Below are 27967 nucleotides of genomic sequence, written 5' to 3'. Positions count from 1 at the left end.
TGACGCACCGTGACAGCAGCCGCGAGCCCGTCCTACCAAAGCCGCGATTCATGCTGTTGCCTTTTATTTTAACCTTGAAATTTTTTTTAAATAGATAACTTTAGTGAGTTCAGAGAGGAAGAGAGTTCAGGGAGAGAGAGAGAGAAACATCAGTGATGAAAGAGAATTATTGATCAGCTGCTTCCTGCACGCCCACAACCCAAGGCATGTGCCCTGACCTGGAATCTAACCGTGACCTCCTGGTTCACAGGTCGACGTCCAACCACTGAGCCACCCTGGCCGGGCTATTTTAACCTTTTGAAAAGGGGCGGGACCCGGGGAGCCTGAGTTTCACTTTCATCTCCAAAGCAGAAAGTGGAGTGGGGCTGAGAGGCGCCTCTGACCTTCCCTGTCAGTTTTCATTCTGAGTGTAATTCCCGCGCGAACGTTCCGTGCCGCGGTCAGCCCTCCTTCTCGCCACGTGCTCACTTCTGTTTGTCCCCGTCATTTCATCCCCCACCCTGCCCCCCCCAGCAATCCGTTTTGGACGAATGCCAAGATCCGAAAAAGCGAAACTGAAAGCAGAAATCCTTACGTGTGACCACGATGTGGACGATTCGGAAACTGCGGACCTCAAGTCCCTGGCCAAGCGCATCTACGAGGCCTACCTGCGGAACTTCAACATGAACAAGGCCAAGGCCCGCGGCATCCTCGCCGGCAAGGCCAGCAACAACCCGGTGGGTGTCGGCTGTGGTCCCCTCGTCCGCGGTCCCCTGGCCGGTGTCAGCCTGGGTGGCAGGAAGGGCTGGAGACAGGCCTTAGGTGGTGGGAAACCATCTGCCTGGAGGCCCGGGAGCCAGGGCAGGGGGACGTTTCAGTCAGAGGCGCTAACGTGTCGCTCACCCGCTGTCCTCGGCTTTGATCTGCCGCAAGCTCCCAGCGACCACGTTCTTAGAATGAGTGTGTAAGTGGCACACTCACAGCTCCCTGTGACCACGTTCTTAGAATGAGTGTGTAATTGGCACACACACAGCTCCCAGCGACCACGTTCTTTGAGTGTGTAATTGGCACACTCACAGCTCCCAGCGACCACGTTCTTAGAATGAGTGTGTAATTGGCACACTCACAGCTCCCTGTGACCACGTTCTTAGAATGAGTGTGTAAGTGGCACACTCACAGCTCCCTGTGACCACGTTCTTAGAATGAGTGTGTAATTGGCACACACACAGCTCCCAGCGACCACGTTCTTTGAGTGTGTAATTGGCACACTCACAGCTCCCAGCGACCACGTTCTTAGAATGAGTGTGTAATTGGCACACTCACAGCTCCCAGCGACCACGTTCTTAGAATGAGTGTGTAATTGGCACACTCACAGCTCCCAGCGACCACATTCTTAGAATGAGTGTGTAATTGGCACACACACAGCTCCCAGCGACCACGTTCTTAGAATGAGTGTGTAATTGGCACACTCACAGCTCCCAGCGACCACGTTCTTAGAATGAGTGTGTAATGGGCACACTCACAGCTCCCAGCGACCACGTTCTTAGAATGAGTGTGTAATTGGCACACACACAGCTCCCAGCGACCACGTTCTTAGAATGTGTAATTGGCACACTCACAGCTCCCAGCTACCACGTTCTTAGAATGAGTGTGTAATTGGCACACTCACAGCTCCCAGCGACCACGTTCTTAGAATGAGTGTGTAATTGGCACACTCACAGCTCCCAGCGACCACGTTCTTAGAATGAGTGTGTAATTGGCACACTCACAGCTCCCAGCGACCACGTTCTTAGAATGAGTGTGTAATTGGCACACTCACAGCTCCCAGCGACCACGTTCTTAGAATGAGTGTGTAATTGGCACACTCACAGCTCCCAGCGACCACGTTCTTAGAATGAGTGTGTAATTGGCACACTCACAGCTCCCAGCTTAGAAGGGCCTGTGCTGACGGGCTGTTGTGGGCAGTTCTGGCCTCTGCCTCCTCGGGAGCCTCTGTGAGTTCCCTGGGGTCCCCCCCACACACACACACACACACACGGCCTCCCCTGCCAGCCCGCGTCCTGCTGCCCCGCCCCCTCCGCAACCGGGTCGCCTCCGCTGCAGAGCTCTCCTCCGAGCTGCCCTCAGAGAGGGGGCGGCGAGGTTGGCGATGACCACGTGGGCCTTTCCCTCGGACCTGGGGCCCGGGTCCCATGGGTGCTCGTGAGTCGCTTGAAGCCGCCTCCTTGGGAATCACAAGCTGGAAGTTGCCGTCACAGGAAAGGAAAGTATTTCCCAAGCTCTGGCTTTCATGAACAAACCAAACCTCTTTTCTTACGGAGCCTTTTAATTCCCATGGGCTCTCCCCTTAAAGGGGCTGAGGCGTTGAGGAGGGTTCAGGCAGCTGTTAAACAAGCCACAGCCGCGCCCGGCAGCCAGGGGCGCCTGCAAATTAGACCCTCTCTGGGCCACAAGGGTTAAAGCCAAATAACCTTTAAAAATTTTTAAATTGATTTTAGAGAGAGAGGTGGGGGAGGGAGGGAGGAGAGAGAGAGAGAGAGAGAGAGAGAGAGAGAGAGAGAGAGAGGAGTTGCAGCACGTATTCATGCATTCATCGGTTGCCTTGTGGTGCCCTGACCGGGGATTGAACCGCAGCCTGGGCGTATCGGGACGACAAGCGAACCAGCTGAGCCACCCGGGCAGCCTTTCCCCTTGGCATTTCCGCCCTGGAGGTGACCAGTGAGTGCGGCCCGAGGTAGAGGAACCGACGCCCTGATCTCCTTCACGTCGTCTTAGGTCTCTGACATCTTCGCTCTCTCCCTGGGATTTTCAGAACTTAAAGGAAACTTAAAAGTCATCTTTACTCTTTTAAAAAAATAGGTTTTTATTGATTTGAGAGAGAGGGGTGTGGGGGACCGGGAGAGGGAGAGAGAGACATCAATGTTGACCCATGGAGGTCACGGTTCGATTCCGGTCAGGGCACAGGCCTGGGTTGCGGGCTCGATCCCCAGTGGGGGGCATGCAGGAGGCGGCTGACGGATGATTCTCTCATCATAGATGTCTCTGTCTCCCTCTCCCTTCCTCTCTGAAATCAATAAAAATATGTTGAAAAAATAATTTAAAAAATAAAAAGTGAAGCAAGGGGACTACCTCTTGACATGTGGCTGAGAACGGGTCTCAGACTAGTTGGGGAAGGAGTTCCCCCATCATTCTCTACATCGGGGCGCCCGGGCGAAGCTCCCGGCACCCCAGGACCTGGCACCCCTGGCACCACACCGCGCTTTCCTCCTGCTCAGTGGGAATACGCATGCGACTTAAGTTGTCCCTGGATTGAAAAACAGACCTAATGTTTTATAGCATCTCTAGAAATGTGTCGTGAAACCCAACCAGAAGTCATAAACTAATTCCATCCAGAGCGATCCTGCCACAACTCACAGATGTTCCCTAAAAGATGGCGCTGCCTCGCTTTCCACAGGAAATGCCATTTCTCTGTCCTTTGGGGCTGGCTTGTCCTAAGTGGCATCGTCACACACACAGGATGGCGTGGGGTGTGAGCAGAGGCAGCCTGCGGGTCTTGGCGGGGCGCCGTCGGGGGCCGGGCGCTGTCAGACGTGAGCAGACTCAGACCTGAGCGTCAAGGGCAGGTTCCGAAGGGAAGGCTCAGCTGCACGGGTTTTTTAAACAGTCTCACCACGAATGTGGAAGTTGGCTAAGTTTCAAGGTGTTTTAGCTCCAGTTGCTCTAGCTTTTTAAAAACATATAAATATATATATTGCTCGACTTCAGAGAGGAAGAGAGAGGGAGAAAGAAACATCGATGATGAGAGAGAATCATGGATCGGCTGCCTCCTGCTGGGGATCGAGCCACAACCCGGGCCTGTGCCCTGAGCAGAATCGAACTGTGACCTCCTGGTTCACAGGTCGATGCTCAGCCATGGAGCCAGGCTGGCCGGCACCTCCACCAGGTCTTCAGAGAGGGCAGGCCCCGGGGGTTCAGGAGGGAATGGCCGGGGGGTGTGTGGCCTGTGCCACGGGGCTGGTCAGCTGGTCCAGGGCTGGGGCTCTGACGGGAAGGGGCAGGAAGGGGTCGGGCCCCACGCTTTCCCGTTACCCCAGAGCCGGGCTCTGACGGGCTTGTTTGCTTATTTCCCACGAACGCCGACCTTCTGAGTTGCGTGTTCTTGGCGTCAGATCGCTTCTGTGAAGTCCCCGGGCGGTGCCACCGGGCAGGGCTGTAACCAGCGGCTGCAGGAGCCGTCAGGATCCGGAGAAGGTTCTAACGTAGTGAAAGCGCTTTGCCAGTACTGTCTCGTTAGCTTTCGTGCCAAGACCCAGACCTCACTTTCTGAGCAGTGCCACCCCCCCCCGCCCGGGTCAGGCGGTGACACGTGTCCCACCGACCCTGCTGCTGAGGACCGCGCGCTGTCCCCGCCGCGGCTCTCCCGGCGATCGGGGTGCACGGCAGGAGGGCGGGTGTCGCCGGTCCCTGACTGGGCCCTGCTTTCCTTGGCAGCCCTTCGTCATCCACGACATGGAGACGCTGTGCATGGCCGAGAAGACGCTGGTGGCCAAGCTGGTGGCCAACGGCATCCAGAACAAGGAGGCGGAGGTGCGCATCTTCCACTGCTGCCAGTGCACCTCCGTGGAGACCGTCACGGAGCTCACGGAGTTCGCCAAGGCCATCCCCGGCTTCGCGGGCCTGGACCTCAACGACCAGGTCACGCTGCTCAAGTACGGCGTGTACGAGGCCATCTTCGCCATGCTGGCGTCCGTCATGAACAAGGACGGCATGCTGGTGGCCTGCGGCAGCGGCTTCATCACCCGCGAGTTCCTCAAGAGCCTGCGCAAGCCCTTCTGCGACATCATGGAGCCCAAGTTCGACTTCGCCATGAAGTTCAACGCCCTGGAGCTGGACGACAGCGACCTCGCCCTGTTCGTGGCGGCCATCATTTGCTGCGGAGGTGAGTCAGCGGCGCCACCTGCTCCCTGGACTCACAGACTCCCCGGGGGTGGGGTGGTGCCGTCGTGGAGCGGGCACTGGAGGGCGGAAAGGGGGGGCCTGGGCCCCCATGTTGCCACCAACCAAAAGCAAGTGAGTTACACCAACAGAGCACCGCGTATTGTGCGTGAATACGTGCTGTCCATTATGTAGCTCTGGTTACAGTTATGACACGTGAATACCGGTATATGTCCTGCTTGTAATTAGCACATCACATATGTCGTTCCCTCCTGTGCTTCATCGAACCCCTGGTTGTTGTTTTGTTTTGTTTTTAATCCTCACCCGAGGATATTTTCCCACTGGTTTTAGGGAGAGTGGAGAGAGGGAGAGACAGAGAGAAACATGGCTGCGAGAGAAACACATCGATTGGTTGCCTCCTGCAGGAGCCCTGACCAGGGCCCAGGCTGGGGAGGAGCTCGCAACCGAGGTACGTGCCCTTGACCGGAATCGAACCCGGGACCCTTGGGTCCGCAGGCTGACGCTCTACCCATTGAGCCACACTGGCCAGGCCCACTCTGGTCTCTCGTGGTCAGGTCTACAGTGTCTGGAGCCTGGCGCTTCCAGGGAGAGAGGCCTGGCAGGAAGGGAGCTGGTGTCTTGGGCGTCGCCATGGTGACCATCAACTCAGCCGTGTCTCTCTCCTTTGGGGACAGATCGCCCGGGCCTCCTGCACGTGGGACAGATCGAGAAGATGCAGGAGGGCATCGTGCACGTGCTCCGGCTGCACCTGCAGGGCAACCACCCCGACGCCGCCTTCCTCTTCCCCAAGCTCCTGCAGAAGATGGCGGACCTGCGGCAGCTGGTCACGGAGCACGCGCAGCTGGTGCAGGTCATCAAGAGGACCGAGGCGGACGCCGCGCTGCACCCGCTGCTGCAGGAGATCTACCGCGACATGTACTGAGGCCCCGAGCGCAGGAGGAGCCGCTCCGCAGCTGCGGAGAGGGGAGCGAGGCCCGCCGCCGCGCCCTGGGCCGGGACCCGTCCCCACGGCCGGCCTCCCCGGCCTCGCCCGCCGTAGCCGGGAGTGGGCAGCAGGGGCGGCGGGAGAAGCCTGCCCGGCATCAGTCCATCAGATGTCCTGACAGCGCCCTCGCGACTCCCACTGAACACCCCGACCTCACAGCAGCGGGCTGCCTGCCGGTCCCGCGCGGACTGCTGGCTCCTTTGTAACTGGGAAAGCTAATCGCACTTTTTAACGTTCGTAATCCTGTGTTTCTAGAGGTAACCAAAGGGTAGGGGCTTCACAAGCAGCAACTATTTATTCGAAGGCTTCGATTCTGGTTCCCGAATTCGAAGAGACGTGCTCTTTTCTAACCGTAGGGTTTAGCGTTCCGGAAGTTACTGATAAGCTATCGCGGTGCGGGCCCGTCGCTCGGTTCCCTGGGTGACGGGCGGTCGCTGGACCGCGGAGAAGCCCGTGTCCAGGTTTGGGGAGAGGGTCCCGGGAACCGCGTCTGGGTGCCTGGTCTGGACCGCAGGCCTGTGCGAAGCCGGCGTCGTGGGCAGGATGGTGACGGACTCGAAAGTGCCTCAGGGTCCCGGTCCGCTCGCCTGGGGCCCCTCAAACCGGCACCGCCCCGGCTGCCGGGGCCTGGTCGCGTGTGCGGGGCAGCCTGACAAGCTGCCCGCAGCTGTTCCTCTGGCCCCGCGCCTCCGGCCGCTCCGTGGTCCTCCCTGTGGCTGTTAAATCTGCAGCTTGTGTGTGTGACTCTCCGGCAGTGCTGCCCCCGGAGTGGAGAAGACGCGGCACATGTGACTTGGGGGGCGGGTCACAGGAGGACAAAGGGGAGGGGAGGGGCGAGGTCCGTTAAAAGGCTGCACCTAGAACAGGACTCGCCAAGCCTGGCGGCTGTGACGAAGGCTGACAGTAAGCATCCTCCAAACACCACGTGCCTGTTTCAGCCCTAAAGGTCCACTGCTCGGCCTCGGTCTCCTGAGAGCCACGCTGACCGTGGCCACAGCACGTGGCCTGCAAGCACTCTCCTCCGTCACCTTAGCGGGCCCAGTGTCCCCTCATTCCAGCAGCCCGCCTGCCGTGCGTCACCTTCTGTCCCCATCCCCACCTGCATCCCTCCATCCCCTACCCCTCCATCCCCACCCCCATCCTCCATTCCCCACCCCCATCCTTTCATCCCCGACCCTTCCATCCCCACCCTCCATCCCCCATCCCTCCATCCCCCACCCCCACCCACCATCCCCCACCCCCACCCTCCACTCCCACCCCCACCCTCCATCCCCCACCCCCAACCTCCACTCCCACCCCCACCCTCCACTCCCACCCCCACCCTCCATCCCCCACCCCCACCCTCCATCCCCCACCCCCACCCTCCACTCCCACCCCCACCCTCCACTCCCACCCCCACCCTCCATCCCCCACCCCCAACCTCCACTCCCACCCCCACCCTCCACTCCCACCCCCACCCTCCATCCCCCACCCCCACCCTCCATCCCCCACCCCCACCCTCCACTCCCACCCCCACCCTCCATCTCCCACCCCCATCCTCCATTCCCCACCCCCATCCTTTCATCCCCCACCCTTCCACTCCCACCCCCACCCTCCATCCCCCACCCCCACCCTCCATCACCGACCCACGCCCCTGGAAAACCTGGCTCGTCAAGGCCGTGAGCATTTGTGGTCACAGAGGATTCGGGTCGGTGCTGGTGAGGTCCCCAAGGCCAGCACTCGGAAAACCAACAGTAAAACGGAGGCCTCAGCCAGAGGAGAGCGAAAGCTCCACTCGCCATCCTTCTAAAACGGCCGCGCGGCTGCTGTGTTTGAAGATCCCACCAGAGGGTCAGTTGGAAGCCAGTGAACGCATCTCCACACAGGAGCCACCCCGTCGAGGGAGGTCCAGGCCAGGACGGGCCACGCTTCCAGGCCCACGGAGTGCTCTTCCCTGGAGGGGTCCCTGCAGAAGGCGTGCATCCGTGCAGACGGCTATGCGGATCGGCTGAGAGCACCCGGTCCCCGGTCCCCGGTCCCACGCCTCCCGCAGCGGCCGGCGGAGGGCGCTGGTCCTCCGGGGCCGTGTCCCTGGTGCGGCGCAGAGGCGGCCGCAGGTGGCGTCGGCTTGAAGGCACTGGCGCCGCTCACCTGGCGACGGAGGAAGTCACGCTCCCATTCGTTGTGGTGCAGCCTCTCTAACGGCCACTCACACGTCCGGGTCCGCGCACCCGCGTTCTCCCAGCGGCACAGCCACCCAGCAGCTCGGCATCCTGTGGCCTTTCACGTGGGCTCGTGGAGGCGTCAGGCGTGCTTGCTGTGTCCGTGGGCTCACCCGCCTGCACAGAGGACAGCCCGCGCGGCCTAGAAGGTTCCAGAAGCCGCCAACCAGAGTGTGAAGCCGCCTCCTCCGGGGGATGCCCCCAGGACCCGCGCCAGCAAGTCTGTTCAACCGGCGTCTTCACGGCCTTGACTTGCCATCGCAGAGGGCAGCCCTCGGCCACAGTCACCGGCCGCCTGGTCCCGCGCTGAGGCCACGAAGGAGACCGGCCTCCCCACCTCCCAACTGCAGCAGCTCCAGCTCGGCTGCCTGGTCCCTCCGCCCATCCCGCACCCCTTGGCATCTCTGCAGCTTGTGGGCAAGGCCCTGCGGGTGCCGCTCCCAGTGCTGGCGACAGCGGGATCCACAACAGTGACTGCCGGGCCGGTCCTTCCTCCCGCCCTGCTCCCCGGTCCCTGCGACCTTCCCCGGCGGGGGTGCAGCTGCGCAAGTCATGCCAGGGAGCCCCGAGCGCACCCCCATTGGACGGGCCCCTGCTTTGCACTTCAGGGCCCAGGACGGCTCAGCCGGAGCTGCTGTGCTGCTTACGAAGGCAAGGGCGGCCAGGACTGTGGCGGGTCCGGGACCGGCAGAGCCCGAGGCACAGGCCCCTTGTGTGCTGTGAGACGGGAGGGAACTGTCGGCCCGGCCACTGGTGTCCCAGAGCCACCGCAACTCAGCTACCTCAACACAGAGTCCGCAGGCGCCGGCTCAGCGAAGGTGCTCGAACCCCTGCGGCCCGACCTGCCGATGAGGACTCCAGGCTGCAGGCCGCCCCGCCCCCACCACACGCAGACACGGCAGGACAAGTGACTTTTAAAGGAGCTTCTGTTGTTTAAAGGGAGCATCAGACGCGTGTGCAGAGGCTGCTGTGGGCGTAGTGGGGCCGAGCGGGGGCGAGACGGGGCTGGCGCAGCAGGAAGGCCAGGCCCGCGACACCCAGGCGAGGCCGCCCACAGCGCCGCCTGCCGCAGCCACGCACAAGCCGGGCTGGGGCTCCTGCTCGGGCTCTGAGAGAGGGGCCTCCCCCGGGGTCTGCCCGGGCTCACCTGCGCCTCTCTGCCCGGCTCCAGGCGCCTCCCGCCTCCCGCTCGCTTTGCAAACCAGTGACACGGGCACAGGGGCCGCCTTTCCCCGTGGTCCCGCCTCGGGAGTGTCTCAGGAACGCTGTCTAAATGCGGGTCCACTGTTTCAACCAGCGAGGCCAGCACGCCCGGCTGACACGGACTCGACCAGTGGCCTGGCCTGCGGTCGGGGGCTTCCAGGGACCAGGGAAGCAGCCCCTTCCAAGTACCTCTCACCCCACGTGGCCTTTCACGATGCAGACGCCACCAGGAAGACAAGTGCTGGCAGCTCCCCTGGGTGGGCTGCCTCAGGGGCTCCCCCCGTTAGCGATTCCGCTCGGGCCTGCGTGTCCACGTGGCTGCGGACGGCGCCTGCAGCGGGAGGCTCAAGGACAGGCGCCGGGTGTGCTGGGAGCAGTGCAGGTGTGACAAGCAGCGTGGACTCGCGCCTGCAGGGCTGGCCGCGCCTCCTGACCGCGGGCTCCGAGGCATGGAGTCCGCGCTTCCCTCCAAGTCCAGGGGCGTCCCCCGGGCGGGTCCTCCTTGGAGCGAAGATCAGGCTCCCAAGGTCGAGGTCCACGTTTCTGCCGAGACATACACATTTTTAGGTGCCATTTTAATCGACTTCAAGAAAATGGTCACTGACCCCCCACCTATGGAGCAGGAGCAGGAGACAAAGGCAATGCATTTGGTCTGAATCGGGCGTTGTATTTCCCTGGGACAGTGATGGCGAACCTATGACACGCGTGTCAGAGGTGACACGCGAACTCATTTTTTTGGTTGATTTTTCTTTGTTAAATGGCATTTAAATATATAAAATAAATATCAAAAATATAAGTTTTTGTTTTACTATGGTTGCAAATATCAAAAAATTTCTATATGTGACACGGCACCAGAGTGAAGTTAGGGTTTTTCAAAACGCTGACACGCCGAGCTCAGAAGGTTCGCCATCACTGCCCTGGGAGCTATACTCCGTCTAACAACTAAAGTGTGATACTGGGCGCTAAAAGATGTCTCCTTGGTCTCGTTTTAATAATTCCGTAATGCTTTCCGTCACGCTGTTTTTGTGGAATGCAGCCATTTCTTAAACTTTACTTCGGTAGGGCGGGCCACAGGCACATTAAAAAGTAAAAACAAAAGAAAATGGCCCGAGAGCAGGAGGGAGGCCGCCCCGGCCCCTCCGCGCTGCTCCCCCCGCGCGGGCGCCTTCTCCCATCTGGCGGGGGTCGCCCCTGACCATGTGCTTCTCCAAATTTCAGCAGGAGACACAAGAAATATCACCGCTTCCTCCCCCCAACGCCCCAGGCGAGGGGGTGGCATGCCAAGTGACTGGCCCAGCGGGAATGCAGCCGCGTCCCGTGGGAATCTTGGCAACGGCACCCCTGGGCAAGGGCACATGGTGACTGAAGCAACTGGTGACATCAGGGACTTCGGTGGCCCCGGTTGTGAAATGCATCGCCTGCAAAAACACCGAAGCAACATCCGTTTCTCACATCAGGGACAGCACATTCAGGCCTGGGTCTGGTCTTCCTCTCTCTCTCTCTCTCTCTTAAAATAGGTTCGCTATTTGAGTCAAATGTGAGAGGGCTCCATGTTTTCCTCCAGAGCAGGGAACACCGCGGCCTCCTCGCCCACCCACTGCCCTACCCCATCACAATGCACTACAGTGCCCCACCTCCCGGGACAGGAGCCGGGGGAGGGCCTCACTCCCCTGGAGACAAGTGACTGGCCCGTCCTCTCCGGTGAAACCACTCGCTTTGCGGGAATGTCGTCTCGTTTCAGAAGCACAGTCGGCCTGGGCCTCCTTCCAGGCCTAGGAGAACGTACCTCAGGAGGCATGGCGGCCACGCACTCGCTCGGCCCGACAGCAGTATGTGTGGTCCCGCATCACTGCCTTTTCTACACTGTTCGGTGGAAAGAACCATGTGACTAGCTGTATCTTCCATACTGTGATTTGAATTTTTTTAAATCCTAATATAAATATTTTACTAACTTACAATCATGTGTCTAATAAGAAATGTCTGGGTTTTTTGGAATCAGTGTTAATGGACGTATCCTCTTCCTGGCCTGGCTGGGGGTGGAGCTGAAGCGTCAGGACGGAGGCAGACCCGCGCGCACATGCCCCGAGCCACAGAGCTTATGTCGCGTGAGTCTGTCCCCTGCCGCCCGGCACGTGCAAGCACAGCGGCCACCCTAGCCCCGGGCGAGACGCCACCCACTGCACAGCAGTGTCTCGCCAGGCCGGGCCTCCGCAGGGAACTCGGGCTGTGGGTTTTTACCAAAGAACTGCGCCCTCTCCCGTGTCCTGGTGGAACATGGGCACCGGCTGGTTGCCTGGCAGCCTCAGGTGGCCCAACCCGAAGCAGAAAGCAGGAACCGCGGGCCAGGAGTCCCCCCCACCCCCACCCCCGTTTTCCCAGATCTTGGCTAAGTTCCCCCTGGGGTGCACCTGTCCCGCCCGGGGCCCGGGTCCAAGTCAGGCCACACAGATCTCCACAGGCCTGAGCTTCGTCCCCTGGCGCGGGCTGTCGCCACCGTTCCTGGGTGCCTTGTACTCAGCCTTTGGGGGCTGCTGGACCCTGGTTTCTGTGCTGCACGGAGACGCTCCCACACAGACCCTCCCAGCGGGCAACACGTCCACCCCGGGCACTCGCTCTCTGGTCTGGGTGGGTCCAGGGCCCCGCGCAGCGGGGTGCAGGGAGCAGCCAAGGGCACAGGGCATCCTGCTCACCGCGTCCCCTGATCGTGGTGCCAGGCAATTAGGAAACGGCTATAAAATAACTAATTTTTCAAAATCTTGGGTCCTATTCACTTTCCCATTAGGAAACTGAACTGGTCATGTATATTGACTTATATCCTGACTCTGTGGTAACTTACATAATTGGAATGTCCTACTGTAAGACTGATGAATGTAAAGAGTTAATTTCAGGGTACCATTTGCCTTAATGGTTTTAAAAATAAACTATTTTTAAAAATTATGTGTTGCGTTCGAGTGATGCTGTGGGACGCAGCGCTGGGTCTGAAGCCAAACCCCTGGCAGTGGGTGAGCCCTCCGCCGGCACGTCCCCCACCGCGTGCCGCTCGCACAGGGTGCGCCCCGGACAGCGTGGCCCCGAACAGGGCGTCCATTTGTGTAAAATGACATGAAGCAGGGAAAGCTTTTTAAGGCGTGGGCATCTGAGAATAAACCCGGCACACGGATCGATGGAAACGGCTCTTTATTCACATTTCTCACTCAGGGCTGGGACGGTGGCCGCGCAGCAACTGTAAGATGACTCGGGGCAGCGCCTGCCGCCAGGAACCGGCAGACAGGAGGCGAGCTCCCACGTGCAATGCTGAGGCTGTGGGTTTGGCCTCCGCAGGCCTGAGGCTGAGTTCTCTGGGGAGAGGGGCAGGCAAGCAACAGAAGGCTCCAAGGTGAGGGCGTGAGGGGAGGGAGCCGGGGGCCTGGGGCTGGAACCAGAGCCAGAGGGGACAGCTCCACAGCAGCGGCCCTTGCCCCGCGCGGCTGTGTTCAGGGCCCAGCAGAGCAGCGTGGCGCGTGGAGACAACCCCTGGATCGGACCCCTCGTGGGAAGGACGCAGGGCCCTCCAGCCCAGCCATGTGGAGCAGGACACAGCCGGGAGGACCTGCAGAGGGTGGGGCCCCAGCCCCTTGAGAGCCTGGGTGCCCCTTGGCTCCTGCCCGCGCTCAGCACTGAGCGAGTGAGCTGTGGAGTCGGGGCGCGGCTCCAGAACAAGGCCACACGGTGGCTCCCAGCTCAGCGCCCGACCGGGGCCTCCGACGCCGGCTCAGGCCTGCGAGCTGGGCTGGCCGGCCGGCCTCTTCGCGGGGCCTTTCCTTTTCTCCAGGTCCTGCCGGATCTCCTGGGGGAAGGCCTGGAGGTTCTTCTGGACACAAGGGAGGCAGAACCTCTTGGAGTAGAACAGACTGCATTCCTGGAGGGGGAGGGCGGGCTGAGGACGGGCACAGGCGCAGGCGGGCAGGGGCTGGGCAGGCCCGAGGATGCACGGGCAGCTGAGAGGAGGTGGGGAGGGTGCAGCGGAGCCAGAAGAGCAAGAGGGAGACCGTGGCCCAGGGGCCTGGCCAGCCGCCTGAGAGAAAAAGAAATGGGGGCGGGGGTGCGCGCCAGGGGCAGCCCTGCAGGCACGGGTGTCGGGGGCTTTCAACACTTGGCGAGGCCTCATTGCCGGGGCCTTTGTGCCTCTGAGGGGCTGGGAGGTGACCACCCCCAGGCAGGACGCGCAGGGCCCCCTCAGGGTAGGGTCACTCGGATTACAGGGCCACACTCAGCTGCACCACCCACTGCGCTGTCCGTGGGTTCTCAAACACTAGGCTCAGCCGTGCTGGGCACTGGGCCCACAGCCTCTGGGACCTCGGCTCCCTCACCTGTCAAATGGGCGCAGTCCTGCTTCGCCTGGCTGGGTTTGGGGGGAGGGGACTGAAGGACGCCCCAGGGTTAAGGCCGCTCCAAGCACAGGGCCTGGCACACGCATGCTCGGGAGAGCATGGTCCCTTGCTCTGTGGGTCCCCAAGGACAGCCAGAGAGAAGGTCAGCACCCGTGGTGAGGGGCCTGTGAGGGCCACTGGGGTGGTGCAGAACCTCCCAGAATCTACTTGGACCCCTCGGACCCCACAGGGACCCTGGCTGACCCAGGGTGCCCTCTGCACATCTTTCGCCCTAAGATGGCGGAGGGACCACCCAAAATGAGGTAGACCAGCTGGTGACTGAGGGTCCGGGGACCCCATGGAGAGGAAAGCTGGTGCTCACACCGCCCTTGGGAAAGGCTCACATGCTACCTCTCCCAGTCACGCGTGTGGGGTCCCAGCGCGGGAGCGGGGGACGGGGCGTGAGGGTGGAAGCGAGGCAGTCGTGTGGCTTACCCACCGGGCCCACACACACCAGCCGGCCGCAGACACTGCACCTGGAGCCCAGGATGAGGAACCGGTCCTTGTCCGGGGTGAAGGGGTCCTTCATGACGTAGCTCTCCTCCAGGAGGCTGTGGGACAGGAAGTGATGCCGCTGGAACCCCTGCTGCTGGGAGCTCAGTGGGGGTGGGGCTGGCCCCTGCTCCGGGCTCTGAAACCACGGCGGCGGGGCCACCACTCCTCAGCCCACAGAGGGGCCCTGACCTGACTCACAGGATGGGGCCGGGGCCGGGGCCTCCATCCACGCCCTCTAAGCCCTCCCCTCACCCGAGCAGGGTGATGCCCATTCCCAAACTGCCTGCTTCCCCGCAGGGAAAACAGGTGCATCGCACCTGTGTCGGGTGCTGGCCTCACACCGCACACCGGGAGGGAGACACGGGGTTCCGAGAGACACCCCTGTCCCGTCAGCAGAGGAACCCCGCCAGCAGGAAGGAGCCTTGCCCTGCCACTTGCCCTACGTGAGTAACTACTGGTCCGCTTCCCCATGATGTGGCATTTGGTGAAGGACAATTTGAAGGTCAGGAATCAAGCGCTGGGACCCACTGGCTCTCCTCCAGGCCTCCCCGGGCAGTCACAGGAAGCTGGACCTCAGGACTCACTCCCACCGGCGCACTAGCTCGCCCACTCCTGGGCCCCTGGGCACGGATACTCACACGACAGACTGGGTGTCGGGGGGCTTCTGCCCCACATAGCTGTATGGAGCTGCCAAGGCACAGAGCTGGCACTCAAACACACCCAGGGGACGGTGCTCTGCCTCACACGCCATCTGCAAGATCAAGATGCAGGGCCCGCCACCTTCAGAACCAAACCCTACCCACCTCTCGAAGCCCTGGCTGCATGCGCTAACGGAGAAGAGGAGAAGACGAAGGGCGCCCCTTAGACCAGGAGCCTCAGGTCAAAGTCCGAGACCTCCTCAAGGTCACACATTGTTTTCAAGTGCACGTGAGACACTTACCAAGAGAGATTCTATGCCGTGCCACAAAACAGGCCTCAGACAATAAAAAATACTTGGAATTGCAAAGTACGTTCTCCAATCCCAAAACAATTAAATTAAAATAACAAAAAGATACCCTAAAAACCTCCAAATACCTGGAAGTTAAACAATATAATTCTAACTAAATCACAGTTCAAAGAGAGAAATTAGAGGATATTTTCACTAAATGAAAACTGAAATACAGCATATCAAGATACACAGCTGAGACAGTGCCTGCCAGGAAATTCACTGGCTTTAATATTTAAAATGGGAAAGGTCTAAAACCAGCCATCTAAGTTTCTACTTTAAGAAGCTAGAAAAAAAATTGAACCCAACATAAATCAAAGAAGAAAATAATAAAGGACAGAAACCAAACATATAGAAAGTGATAAGCAATGGGGGGAAATCAGTACAACCAAGACGGGTTATTTCAAAACATCAGTAAAGTTGATGACCTCTAACTAGACTGATCAAGAAAAATGGGAAGATGCAAATTACCACAATCAGGAATGAGAGAGGGGACATCACTAAGACTACAGACACTAAAAGGAAAATAAGGGGATATTGTTAACAACTTTTTACCAAATAAATGTGACAATTTAGCTGACATGGACAGATTTCTTGGAAAAAAGAAACCTACCAATTATCAAAAGTGACTCAAATAGAAACAGAAAACCTGAATAGCTCTATATCTATTCAGAAATTTCATAATTTACATTTTTCCTAACAACTGAAATAACCCCCCCCCCAAATATGCCAAAATGGCTTAACCTCAAATTGTTAAACATTTAAAGGAGAAACAGTACCAACATATAGAAATTATTTCAGAATGCAAAGAAAGAAACACTTGCTCAGTGATTTTATGAGGCCAGTACACCAAAACTGCCAGGATTGCCTTGATACCGTTAACCAGACAAAGCAATTACACAAAAACTACAGACCAACATCCTTCACGAACCCAGATACAAAAATGTTTAGCAACATCTTAGCAAACTGAATTCAATAACAACATATAGGAAGCCTAATGCATCATGCCTGAGTGGATTCAATTCCACTAGGCTCAAGGAATGCAAGGTTGGTTTAACACTCAGAAGCCAACGAATGGAACTTTTCAGAGTAACAGAAAAAAGCCAGTACTCATCATTTCCAAAGACGTACAAAAAACAGTAGACATCATTTCAACAGATGTGTAAAAAGCATGACAAAACTCAGCAGGATTTTACAAAATTCAAGGCTCTGAGTGGCGCATCCAACCCAAGGGGCTCCCCTACTGACTACAGAACGAACTCCCTTCCTTGACAGTGGAGACGCTGTAAGACGGGGATTATCTTTTCCCATCACGGCCCCTCACACACCAGGCTCACGTACTAACCTTCAGCTGCCTCTGCTCTTGCTGCTCCCTCCACCAGGACGGCTCCCCCACATCTGCCTATGGAGTCTCCCTCTGGCCGCCTTGGAGATGTTTTGTCTTTGGCTTTCAGCAGTTTGAAAAAAAAAAAAAAAAAAAATATATATATATATATATATATATATATATATATATATATATATATATATTTATATTTTTTTTTCTTTCTTTCTTTCTTTTAAAGTTTTTTATACTGCTTGTACTTTAAGCAGTCTTTGGCCTGTGTTTTGGTAACTTCCACTATTTTGGGGGAAAGTCTTAACCGTGATAGCCCTGTTCTTTCTCCCTCTTCTCCTATTGGGGTTCCAAGTGCCATTGTAAGGTGTCCCCCCAAGATGTACACACACACTTTGAAGAATTATAAAGGCAGTGTTTACTAAAATGCATTTCCTTTGCATCGTGGAGCTGCCGCTGTTGGTGTGTGCCCAGTTTGGGGTCCCTGTGTGTTGGGCTGCTCGCTGTCCCACGGGGCTTGCCCCGCTCCTCTGGGCCCGTTGCTTTCGCCCCTTCCCCGTCTCAGCGCGGGGCCTCCTGGGGTCTGGGGTCCAGTCCATTCATCTTTTATTCCTTGGCCCGTGGGGACCTGGCTCCACCACCCTTCGACGTGCCCTCTGAAGGCATTCTTCGTCCCTGCTGCTGTTTATTCCGAACCCCTTCATTTGACTCTTCCTCGTGTTTCCTAAAATGCCCCTCTCCGTGTCCGGAGGGCCCCGCACGTCCAGGACCGGCCGCGGGGGCTCTGAGCCCCGGGCTCCGCCGTCACCCCGTGGCCTTTCCCTAGACCTCCGGGAGTCCCGTCCCTGGCGCCGCGGGGCAGCGACTCCCACCACTGGCACTCGGAACCCCGCGGACCTCCGCCGAGGGGCCGAGGTCGGCGGGCGAGCAACAGGCGCTGGGCAGGTCGCAGCCAACGCCTCGCACGCCCCCGCCACGCCGTCCGGCGGCTCCACTCACCTCCACCGCCACCCGCAACCCCCTCCCACGGCGCCTGCGCGGCCCCGCCCCGGCCCCGCCCCCCAATTGCCCACGGCGCCTGCGCGGCCCCGCCCTGGCCCCGCCCCCGTCCCGTGACCGCCCACAGCGCGTGCGCGGTTCCTCTCCTAGTCCCAGGAGCCCGGGCGCATGCGCAGCGCGGGAGGGAGCTTTGGTCGGACTTCCGCCTCCGCTGTGTCCTCTCTGTCCCTGGCTTTTGGGGTCGGCCTAGCCTTTCTCCGGCCGGGGGTCGCCTACTTGGCCTGCGGTCTGGCTGCTCTACTGTTCTCGGCTTCTTCCCGAGCTTCCCACCGGGTTCTGCAGAGCCGAGGCCGCCGGGGCACGGCTGGCAAATAACCTGACTGCGCGGAGGTCCAAGGCCGCTGACCACGCGCTGGAGCCTGAGCGTCCTGGTCTGAGCGCGCAAGCTTCCTGCACCCTGTCCGCGCCCGAGCCCCTGGCCGCAGGCAGGGCCGAGTGCGCCCCGTAAGGCAACTGAGTGATGGGTTCCGCGCGAGCCCTGGTGTTACCTGGGCCTTTGTGAAGCCGTGTGCGCTTGTGCCGTGTCACCGCGCGCCTCCGGAGCCCTTGTGGCCTGCGAAGCCCCGGGTGACCTGGGCCCCTCCATCCGTCAGCTCCCAGGCTCTCCTCACCCTGCTGCCGGACCCCCCACCTCACTCCTGGCCTCCAGTCCCGCGAGGCGCCGAGTTACACAGCCTCTCCTGAGTCATAGTTTGTCGCTAGTTCTTAATGATTGCGCCCGGAAGAAACTTCACTCTGCTGACTATCCACTTGAATGGTCCATAAAACCCTTGAAGCTTTAGGTTTAGAGTTGAGCCATGAATATCGGTCACGCTCACCCACACTCACTGTGCCTGGGGCAGGTGAGACAGGCCAGGGCGCCTACCAGGCACATTTTCGGCCCTGGGAGGAAATGAGAAAACCCACCCAGCCTGGGGGCACACACACTTCGCACAGGGGCCCCCACCAGAATCGGAATTGATTTATTTTTCTTCCCATCAATGTTATAACAACATGACGTTGGGCAGAACCATGTTATTTGAGGACCTACTGTGTGGCTAGTGGATGAAGTGCCTTCAGTGTTGTGTAGTTTCTAAGTAGGTGTCTTAACAGTATGACACACAGAAGCAGGCCTTAAAGCAAGTCTTCGTCATTAACAGATGGAGGGCACGGCTCGGCTCCCTGAGCCACAGGGAGCGCTCTGCATGTCAGACGTGTTCCGAGGGGGCTGAATTGGGAATATGTGTCTGTGTTCCTGTGCCGTACAGACTTGGGAAGGAGTTGGTTTAGAACTGTGGACAACGTGTTCTGGAATATACCCACCCTCTTCCCGGGAATACGACAGGAAAAGGGGAGTCCCGGAAGACGCTTAGAAATTGTCGCCACGTCCTGTGAAAATGGCCTTCAGAGTTTTGATTTGTGACCCTGGTCCCCTTACTTCCCTGATAAAGCTCTAATTCCACGTCTGTTTCTAAAGGACGAGAAGTACTGGCCCTGGCTCTCCCCGACCAGGGGCCCCGCAGCTCTGCTCTCCCAGGGCGTGGAAGGCCCCCCACTGCTGGACTTTGCCTGGAAATCTCACAGCACCTCCGCCGCCGTCCTGGTCCTCACTCAGACCACATGCTGGGACCAGCCCGATCCTGGACCCCCAGGGACTCCGCCTGGGCCTGTGTTTGTGACCCTGTAACTCCCTCTCCTGCGGCACAGCTCTGAGTCCCGAGACACTATGCTGACCTGGGCGGGAGGGTCCTCCCACCCCTGGAGCTGTCTTCCTGGGAAGGGAGGCCAACTAGTGTGCCCCCCAGGCCTCCGGAGCGCCCAGAGAGAGGCCATCAGTCTCAGAAGCCTCTCAGAGGGGCCGGCCCTGCACGGCCCTCACCTGGGGCCGAACCTCCCTCATCCTGCAGCTCAGTGGGCAAGTGCATCTCAGAGAGCGAAGCTGGCTCCCATCAGTGAAGAGTCGTTTGCCCCTCCCACACGGTCACTCTGTCTTTCAACCTGGTCCAAACTCAGGTGGCTCAGAGAGGAGCTAAGTACAAACATGCCCTGCAGCCAGAAGCAGTGGGCAGTGTGAACCCCGCGACCTCCCCAAAGGGCACTTAGGAAACCCAGATCTGACCTCTGACCTTAACCGTGTGAGGGGCCGTGCTGGGGCCACTGAACCTCTCTGTTTCTTACCTGGCAGAGAAGACCGCAGCCGCCCCAGGCTCGCAGGCAGCCCCCCAGGAGGAGCCCCTGGGAGCTCCTAGGTGCCTCCAGGGTTGCAGGGCCGCCTGGCGAGTGAGGAACACCTGGGACCAAATGCCCACAGGCTGACTTCCAGGGCAGGAGCCGTGTCGGTGCCTCGTGCAGAAGCCCCTGCACGCCTCCCGGAAGTCACGTAATTCTGATACAGGATCTACACGAAGGAACGTGCTTCTGAGGGAAATACAACCGCTGCCAGGCGTTTCTCTGAAACAAACATTTTCTTTATTGTTCCATAACCATCCACCAGGCCGTAGACAACAGAAGGCCCAGACCCTGGGTGTACGACACACAGAGCAGGTGCCTCCGCTCAGAGTGAGCCCACACTCACCCCTTGTTGTCTAACGAACACTGTCCCGTGGCCAGGAAATATTATGGTTTTACATCTTTAATTTGAAGGAGCCTTAGGGAGTCGATGGGAAGCTTCAGACTTCTGACCACCCTCCTCATCCCTGCATGGCAAACTCAGGGCGCATCCAGAACTCCCCACAGGCCCCTCCGGCCCTGGCCCAGCTGGAATGTGGGGGCTGCAGGGGACAAGGGTCAGGAAGCTCTGATCTGTGAAAAGAACTCCCAGCGAGGTGTGTGGGGCGGGAGGGGGGGGAGGTTGGGGAGATCTTTAGCTCCCTCCCCCAAATCTGGGTCTCTAACCCTCTAAACTGCTATGGGCTCCAAAGACCCTCAGTGCCCCTCATCCCAGGATGTCTGGCGCCACCACCCCCCCCCCCCCGCCCCGGGTGTGTGCTATACTCCTTCCTGTCACGTTCCTAAAAGTGGCGACCGAGAGTGGGAACCCTGTAAAATGTGGGGGTGTGCACTGTGCAGGACACAGGCAGACAGCAGGACGGAACCTCTAAACTGAACATCAGGCGGGAGAGCCTTGCCTGCAGCCCGGAAACTATCCCAGTCACACCACCAGGTACACCATCTTCTTCTCGTTGATGTTCCTGGTCTTCAGCCCCAGGTAGTGGCTGCTGTGCCTCTCCGGCTTCCCGTACAGCATGTCCACGAAGAGCTCCCGCTGCTCTTGGGCCTTGGGCTGGCAGCACAGGCAGCCAAACACCGTCCGGAGCTTGCCGCACAGGTAGGCGATGGCCTCCGCTTCGCCCGAAGGCTCCTCATACACGGGCTGCCTCAGGGCCTTGTAGGCAGAGAGGATCACAGCCGTGAACAAGTGGATCAATACGCAGATCAGCAGCAGCACGAACGCCGCGAGGAGCAGGACCCCGAGGGCCCTGTGGCTGGAAAACGCCGCGTCCCGGAGGGCTGCCGTGCAGTAGGAGAAGACGGTCTGCGTGGCGCGGATCGCGGTGCTGTAGCCCCACTCGTGCTGACCGAACACCAGGTGGCCAAAAGCCACGAACAGAAAGAAAGACACGAACACCAGGAGCGCCACGTGGCAGATGCCGGGCAGGGCGGTCTGGAGGACCCGCTCCGCCAGGCGCACGTGGTACAAGAACCTGAAGTACCTGAGGGTCTTCAGAATGGTCAGGAACAGCAGGAGGCCGAGGACGGTCCCCAGGGCGCGGTCCGCTTGCGCAACGGCGTGAAAGGGAATGAAACCCACGGGGTTCGATGAGTAGAACTGAGTGATGCCAGCGGCCAAGGAGTATTTCCTGAGAAACAGCACAATCAGCACGGCGAGGGTGCACTTGAGTGCCAAGTTGAACAAGTTGTTCGCATTGGCCAGGTAGGAGGCCGCCTTCTGCGTGATGACGTAGCCCTCGTACACGACGTAGGCCCCGAAAAACGCGAGAATGGCCACGTACAGGTAGATCTCTGCCGACGTGTCTCTGTTCAGATCCGCCAGCGAGAAGGAGTGCACGGATATGCTCGCGTTCACGACCCCTAACGGAGAGACCTCGAACAGGACGGAAGTGCTGCCGAGCAGCCCCGCGTCCGCGTTCAGCGTGGTCAGCTCCAGGATCACAGCCCACGTCTTCTCGTCCAGCCAGCGGCCGCTCTGGAGGTCCCTGAGCCTCAGCGTGGAATTAAACTGCTGCTGGTCTGGGAAGAAATAGAAAACATACCCCCCCGACCCGTAGGTGTGGAGAAGTCCGTAGGAGTAGTACACCCACCTCCCCTCCGGAGGCTTATAGGTAAACCCGTTGTTCTTGTCTGCCTGCCGCTTAGCAACTTTCTTCCAGGAGCCGGGGTGGTCGCTGGTGTCCTCTGGGTCGGCCCCGTACTCGGGATGGCAGCGAATCTCCCCTTCGATGCTGTTGGGCGGAAAGCGCTTGGCCGGCCGACAGGCCCTGGGGCCAGGCGTGGCCCTCACCTGCCTCAGCAGTGGGAGGCCGAGGATTTTGGAGGAGCTGTCGGGAAGAAACGTTGGGTGGAGGTCGTTGTGAAACAAAGGCAGCAGCACGCTGTGGAGCCACGGGTAGATGTGGTCCAGCTTGGTGACCGTAGCAAGATCCACGGAGAAGCGGCTGCGGATGAACTGGTTGTAGCGGAAGCTGTCCGTGCGGCGGAGGAGGGCGACGAGGCCCAGCAGGAGGGCCAGAAAGATGCAGTGAGTGAGGAAGTGACCCAGGAACAGCAGGGCTCGCCTCTTGAGCGCCCTCTTCCTTCTGAATATCCCGACTTCGTCTTGCGTGAGAGGCTGGTACATGCGGCTGCCTCGGAGGCGGGCGACGTCCTGGTGCCGCTGGTGCATCTCCTTGGGACGCAGCCTGCGGTCCTGCAGCTGGATCTCGGTGTAGCGATAGTTGCTGACCCAGGAGAGGTTCTTGCAGTACTTGAGCCTGTTGGTTCGCATGCCTGTCACGAGGATAATTTTCGAGGGCTGCACCAGGAAGACGGACTCGCAGAAGGAACAGAGCGATGCAAAGAGCCACTCAATCGACTTCTCATAGCCGTAGGTCAGGCCGTAAAACACAATGAAGAACGAGGACACCCCCGAAGTGGCGAAGACCAAGAACCACGCGACCCACTTCCACCACCCAGGCAGGGTGGTCCTGGGCTTTGTGGGTGGGGGCGGGGGTGCAAGCGGATCCTGCGGTTCTTGGTCTTGGGGCGGGGGCGGCGGCTGTGCGGAGGGCACCTGGGGACTGTTGTTCATGTTTTCGTTGTTGGCGTTGGCGTTGGTGCCAGGGGTGTGTGGGCCTTTGCTGTCTTTTTTCCTAAGCGAGTGCCCTGCTTTGGAGGTCCTCTTGGAAAGAGACTTATGGCGTCCTATGAGCTTCCTGGTGAGGGACTGCTGGGCCTTGCGGGTGCTCGCTTTCTGGGAGCGTGACTCCTGGGCATGCGCCTCTTGGGAGCGCGCCTTCTGGGAGCGCGCCTTCTGGGACCGCGCCTTCTGGGCACGCGCCTCTTGGGAGCGCTCCTCTGCAGCCGTCTCCTGGGCGTGCCACCTCTCCAGCCGCTCCTCCCAGTGGCCGCTCACCTCTGCCACCTCGGGGTACTCCTGAGGCATCACCTTGTCCAGGGTCACCTGCGGTCTCCGCTGGGAGTAGGTGAACAGCCCCGTGATTATGACCTGCACCGGGAGGGTGATCATGGCGCTCTCCAAGCCGATGATCATCGATCGGACATATCGGTTCCCTTGGTCTTGTTTGTCTTGCTTCTCCGTGTCCAGGTTGAAGAACATGATGTTGCACAGGAGGGTGGACAGCAGCATGGCCAGGCAGCAGGACAGCCGCTGCAGCCGATTGAAGCCGTGGGCAACGACGCCGGCAAACACGGAGAACCACAGGTGATTCTTCGCCAGGTTGTCCGTCGCATCGATGAGCAAGAAGTCCATCCTCTGCAGCGGCGCATCGGGGTCGGTGACGGGAAACGTTCTGTCCAGAGAGGTCTCGATAGAAAGCCACTGGCGACACATGAACAGCCAGATGTGCCTGCTGAACAGGTTCTCCACTTTGATTCGACTTAAGTACCAGCCGGGGGCATGGCCCTCGTTGTTGTGCCACACGCGGACGGACTGAATGTCCCCCAAGTCCCTGCTGGTCGTTAGGAGGAAAGTGTGGACGCTTGCCCGGTAGAGAGTTTTAAAATGTGGGTGGCTTAGACAATGCACATCGCTGGTGCTCTGTGTCCCCCTAAGTTGGACAAAAACATTGGCCCTGGTGCCGGACCCACAACGGCTTCCTGTGAAAAAAGTGATGAGGTAACATATGTTATCGTAAGGGTCGTTATCAGGGAGGACTATGGTGTGGTCCCGAAGGTACTGGTCTGTTTCGTCTCTGTGCAAGGCCCAGAAAGCTAGGACGATGTACGTGACCAGAATGAAAAGGACGGCGAAGAGTGTCACGGGGTTCTGGGTGACATTCTTGATGACCTCTAACCGTAGATCCACAGGGTTAGGGGGCACGATCACCTTGGCAGTCAAGTAGCGGAAGTGCAAGGGAATGTTGGCCAGCTGCCGCCGGGCCCGCCTGGCCTTCCTGCAGACACAGTGCACTCGGTCCCAGGTGGTCTTCTCCCCGAGGACACAGGTGTCTTCTGTCCAGTCGCTCTGGACCCCGTACATGTCCAGGCAGCGGACACTGAAAAGAGAAATCCTCACCAGCTTGTCACTGGGCTGCATGACAAAATGAGGTGCCTTCAGAACCATGATTATGACACACTCAGGCGAGTGGCCCCGCTGAGCTATGACCTGTAGCAGGGACAGCGGGAGGCAAACCAGGCGGGGCACGCTCACTGCACAGCCCGGGTCGAACAGGCCGCTCTGGTTGGCAATGGGAGGGATACCGTGGGGCACAAGGAAGGTGGCGACCAAGGCGGAGGGGGTGATCCGCCCGCCGGCGTACACCAGCGCAGTGAACTGCACGGTCACCTCCGTCACGATGTGAACCAGCAGCTCCCGCACCGCATGGCTGTCCACTTGGAAGCGGAACGCCCCCGTCGTCATCCTCGAGGACTCGTCAGCGTTATCAGGCTCGTGGTCGGGGCCCACGGTGAGGTTGAAAGCTGCAGAGCTCAGGTTCCTCCTGCTGACATACACGTCCACTACGTCGGGGGTGACCTCCAGCTCGTCACCGTTGGCCGCGATTCCCGTCAATCTGAATCCAACCACATCTGCCGCAAGGCTGTCCTGGTAATTTAACCAAGGGAAGGGGTCGTCTGCAAACTCACAAAACACCACAGAAACAGGAGTGTTGGCAGACAGACGAGGAATGCTGCTCACATTTAGTGTTGGTTGGAAACAATTTCGACAGCGTCTCTCGTTGCCCAACATGCTGTTGGAAACAGCCCACTTTTCCATCTTGCTGGCGTACATGGTAAAGCTGGCGGAGCTCATCACGGTGCTCCCATCATCCGGCACTTTGCCGGCCAGGATCGTGTCTGCTAGGGACTGTATGAGCCGGAAAGGGTCGACAGAAATTACGTGAGGATCGGCCATTTTTAGGATGTTCGACACGCTGGTTAGGATCCCGGTGCTGATGATCTCTATCTGCTCAGAGTGCAGGCTTTGGCCTTTCTGCTGATGCTGCTGGAAGGCTCGATTTGCTTGCCACATCCTCTCTGTGGCAGACTGCCGAGCAACCGGAGGAAATTCCGACGTTCTCTGGGTTAACTTGGCAACCACCGTGACCACCTGGTTAATCGCCATCAGGGTGTTCATGGGGAGGAGGGCAGACTGGTTGACCAGGTGTTCCCGGAGCCTGGCTTTGTCCGCCTGCAGGGCTGGTTCGGGTTTCATGCTGTTCAGAACGGAGGCCGCTACGTACATTAAGTAACCCGCGAACAAAAACTCCTGCTTTTGAAGCGAAGCAGAGATCTCTGAATTTTGTCCCACGGTGAAATTGACTAACTGCTTCAGTATGGCCTGGGGTGAGGCTTGGCCGGTAGGAGCTTGTACAGTGGCGTGAAGAGTCACCTGAGAAAAAGCTGCCAGAGAGTCATACACCTGGACAAAGACCTTCAAGGAGTAATGACTGTCCCCGCCACCGATGGGGAGAAAGGAAGGGGGGCATTCAGGATCATTGCCCACATACAGGATGGGCCCCAAGGTGTTCTCTGTTAAAGAACTGATTTCGCCAAAGCCATCGTACAAATCAGACACGATCATTTTATATGTCAGAGGGATGTTCTGATCCTTAAAATTATTACACTGGACAACAAACTTAGTAAAAAAGGCAGTCCCACTAGTTGGATTAATTTTGCAATCTCCAATTGCAGGGGCGTAGTTAACAGTAAAGGAATGCCTGAGGTTCAAGTTCACTCCACCCCAAGTTTCCAGATCTAAAGCAATCCAGTACTGAGCTTCAGAAAAATTCCTAAAAGCAAAAGTTTTTATAGACAAAGAATCACTGTCCCTCCCCGTTGAAGTCTGCCCCAACCAATCAAATGCGACCTCATCCCCTGAAGCCCGCAGGATGGACCACTTGTACGCTTCCCGGCTTCTGGCACAATCGGGGCAATTTAGAGACAGAGAGAACCGATCTGATAGAACCAAAATCCTGCCACAGTTTTCAATACACGAAATACTTGCTTTCGGTGCCGGTGCTTGGAGCACGTGGACCCTTTTATCAGCATATGCGGATCTGGGGGCCTTCTGTATCACCATTCTGAAAAAATACACGTGGCCCCCTCTAAGTGTTTCTGGGGAAATTGTCAGTACAGGGTCAGAGGCCCAGGTCAGCTTGAGATCCACCTGCTTTGGGAGGCAAACTTCCTTGCTTATCACGTTTATTTTGTCTCTGTTGTAGTTCTTGGAATTTGTGGTGCAGAACCAGGAGAACTGGACTCCCTCTAACGGGTCGTCGACATCTGGGTCCATGGACGTTGATCCGTCCAGAACCAGCTGGTCTGTGAACTTAATTGTCATGTTGACCTCCCCAAGAAGAACCGCCTGCAGGAAGTCACTAAGGATCGAGACGTAGATGCTATCTGAGCCTTTGTCCACTGCAGCTTGTGGCAAGGAGGGGACCAGGGTCACTGAGAAATTGAACACGTACACCCCCAAAGATAACGTTTTCTTGGGGATGTGCATGACTGTTGGATCGTTCCCTAACTGGAAGCCGGGCACCACCAGAGGTTTCGTCCAGTCCGGCTGGTGGCGGAAAGAGCGCACGGAGAAGATCTCCCAGTTGGGCTGAGCGGTGTGAGCCACGGGGCAGTCGTACTGAAAGGTGGCATTTAGGGAAATGTCCATCCTCCTGGTCAGCAGCACAGCGGGCAGGCCCGGGTTCCTGTTGATCTGCACCTTCTTGATGCTGCAAGTCACCTGTCTCGAGAACCGGCAGGAGGGGGCGGACTCCCCGGCTGGCCAGCCCGAGCTGACATCTGTCGGACACTTGGTTTGGGCCTTGAAGCCCGCGTCGGGGTGAAGGCCCCTGGAGGCTGAGGAGGCGTCCTTGGGGCTGACCAGCCCGAGGTGCAAGGTCCGTTCCCGAGGCCGGAGCAAGCGGCGCAGGGGGGCGGGCCTCCGCAGGGAGAGCTGGCCCCCGCGCGCCAGCAGGTGCGGGTCCACGCGGGTGGGCGCTGCGCGGCGGGCACGGAGCGCGCGGAGCAGGACGCGCACGTGGCGGCGGTGCCAGCGCGGCCGCCATGCGGGGCCGCGGGAGGAGCAGAGGCCGCGGCCACTTCCACTCAGGACGCCGCCGCCGAGGGCCACGCGTGGCCGCAGGCCGAGGCGAGCATGGCCGGGGAGCGGACGGAGGCCCTGGGCGAAGGAGCGCAGCGCGGCCGCCTGTCCGGGAGCCGGGAGGCGGGGCCCGGCCGGGGGTGAGCCGCCCGGGGCCGCGGCAGGCGCTCCCGGAGCCCGGATGGAGACGCCGGTCCGGGCCCCGCGAGTGGCGGGGGGCGGAGGGAGGCCGCCGCAGCGCAGGCCCAGGCCCAGGAGCAGGAGGAGCAGCGCCGGCCGCATGGAGTCCGCCGGGAGCTGCGAGCGCCGCGAAGGCGGAGGCGCGGCCACTGGTGCGCCAACTGCCGCCTGAGCACGGGCCGCGGGGGTCACGGGGCCGCGGGGTCACGGGGCCGCGGGGTCACGGGGCCGCGGGGTCACGGGGCCGCGGGGTCACGGGGTCACAGGTGGGGGGGCGGATTGCGGGATTCAGGGGGCCTCCTGCCTTGACCCACTGAGACGGCCCCTTGGCAGGGCCCCGTCGCCAGGACAACGGGACAGTGGGGACCAGGGACGGTGAGCACCCAAGGAGGGCGGACTCGGGGTTTCTTACTTGGCTTTTC

General features: G+C 59.4%; 3 protein-coding genes and 1 long non-coding RNA gene across 11 annotated transcripts in view; 2 read left to right on the top strand and 2 right to left on the bottom strand.

The window, feature by feature from the left end:
- Positions 1 to 7110, top strand: part of PPARA (peroxisome proliferator activated receptor alpha) — a 43935-nt gene extending 36825 nt beyond the window's left edge. For all 3 annotated transcript variants that reach the window (XM_059681365.1, XM_059681366.1, XM_059681367.1), the window contains exons 6-8: positions 514 to 716; positions 4471 to 4918; positions 5610 to 7110. In XM_059681365.1, coding sequence (XP_059537348.1) covers positions 514 to 716; positions 4471 to 4918; positions 5610 to 5857 — 899 coding nt within the window. In that variant the 3' untranslated portion in view covers positions 5858 to 7110. The remainder of the gene's footprint in view (positions 1 to 513; positions 717 to 4470; positions 4919 to 5609) is intronic.
- Positions 7111 to 7500: 390 nt separating this feature from the next.
- Positions 7501 to 12261, top strand: LOC132226871 (uncharacterized). Its single transcript, XR_009451078.1, has 2 exons — positions 7501 to 9525; positions 9702 to 12261. It is a non-coding gene; the product is annotated as an uncharacterized LOC132226871 (long non-coding RNA).
- A 223-nt stretch (positions 12262 to 12484) lies between these two features.
- Positions 12485 to 17572, bottom strand: CDPF1 (cysteine rich DPF motif domain containing 1). Of its 6 annotated transcripts, none has more exons than XM_059681359.1 (5): positions 17549 to 17572; positions 16559 to 16660; positions 14867 to 14979; positions 14173 to 14284; positions 12485 to 13222 (listed from the first exon to the last, which is right to left on the bottom strand). In XM_059681359.1, exons 3-5 carry the CDS (start codon positions 14977 to 14979, stop codon positions 13076 to 13078), a joined length of 372 nt encoding a protein of 123 aa, XP_059537342.1. In that variant the 5' UTR covers positions 16559 to 16660; positions 17549 to 17572; the 3' UTR covers positions 12485 to 13075. The 6 variants fall into 6 exon arrangements, with proteins under 6 accessions (XP_059537342.1, XP_059537343.1, XP_059537341.1 ...); XM_059681360.1 differs by having other exon boundaries at positions 17545 to 17567; XM_059681358.1 differs by lacking the exon at positions 17549 to 17572 and adding an exon at positions 17246 to 17548.
- Positions 17573 to 20559: 2987 nt separating this feature from the next.
- PKDREJ (polycystin family receptor for egg jelly) lies at positions 20560 to 27751 on the bottom strand. The gene is made up of 2 exons (XM_059680617.1): positions 23098 to 27751; positions 20560 to 22983 (listed from the first exon to the last, which is right to left on the bottom strand). Exons 1-2 carry the CDS (start codon positions 27645 to 27647, stop codon positions 20739 to 20741), a joined length of 6795 nt encoding a protein of 2264 aa, XP_059536600.1. The 5' UTR covers positions 27648 to 27751; the 3' UTR covers positions 20560 to 20738.
- Between the last annotated feature and the right edge of the window lie 216 nt (positions 27752 to 27967).

Source organism: Myotis daubentonii, chromosome 2 (assembly GCF_963259705.1).
Source record: "Myotis daubentonii chromosome 2, mMyoDau2.1, whole genome shotgun sequence".
In the NCBI taxonomy this organism is placed as follows: domain Eukaryota; kingdom Metazoa; phylum Chordata; class Mammalia; order Chiroptera; family Vespertilionidae; genus Myotis; species Myotis daubentonii.
This window is presented reverse-complemented; position numbering and strand designations above follow the sequence as displayed.

What these genes read in the sequence shown, in the direction of transcription:
- CDPF1 (XM_059681359.1), bottom strand. Translation starts at nt 14,979, where the DNA reads ATGGCGTGTGAGGCAGAGCACCGTCCCCTGGGTGTGTTTGAGTGCCAG. An exon ending in CCCGACACCCAGTCTGTCGT is followed by an intron (nt 14,285 to 14,866) that starts GTGAGTATCCGT and finishes CCTGTCCCACAG; the next exon opens with CCTCCTGGAGGAGAGCTACG. An exon ending in GGCTGGTGTGTGTGGGCCCG is followed by an intron (nt 13,223 to 14,172) that starts GTGGGTAAGCCA and finishes CTCCCCCTCCAG; the next exon opens with GAATGCAGTCTGTTCTACTC.
- PKDREJ (XM_059680617.1), bottom strand. Translation starts at nt 27,647, where the DNA reads ATGCGGCCGGCGCTGCTCCTCCTGCTCCTGGGCCTGGGCCTGCGCTGC. An exon ending in AAGGCGCGCTCCCAGAAGGC is followed by an intron (nt 22,984 to 23,097) that starts GCGCTCCCAAGA and finishes TCTTTCCAAGAG; the next exon opens with GACCTCCAAAGCAGGGCACT.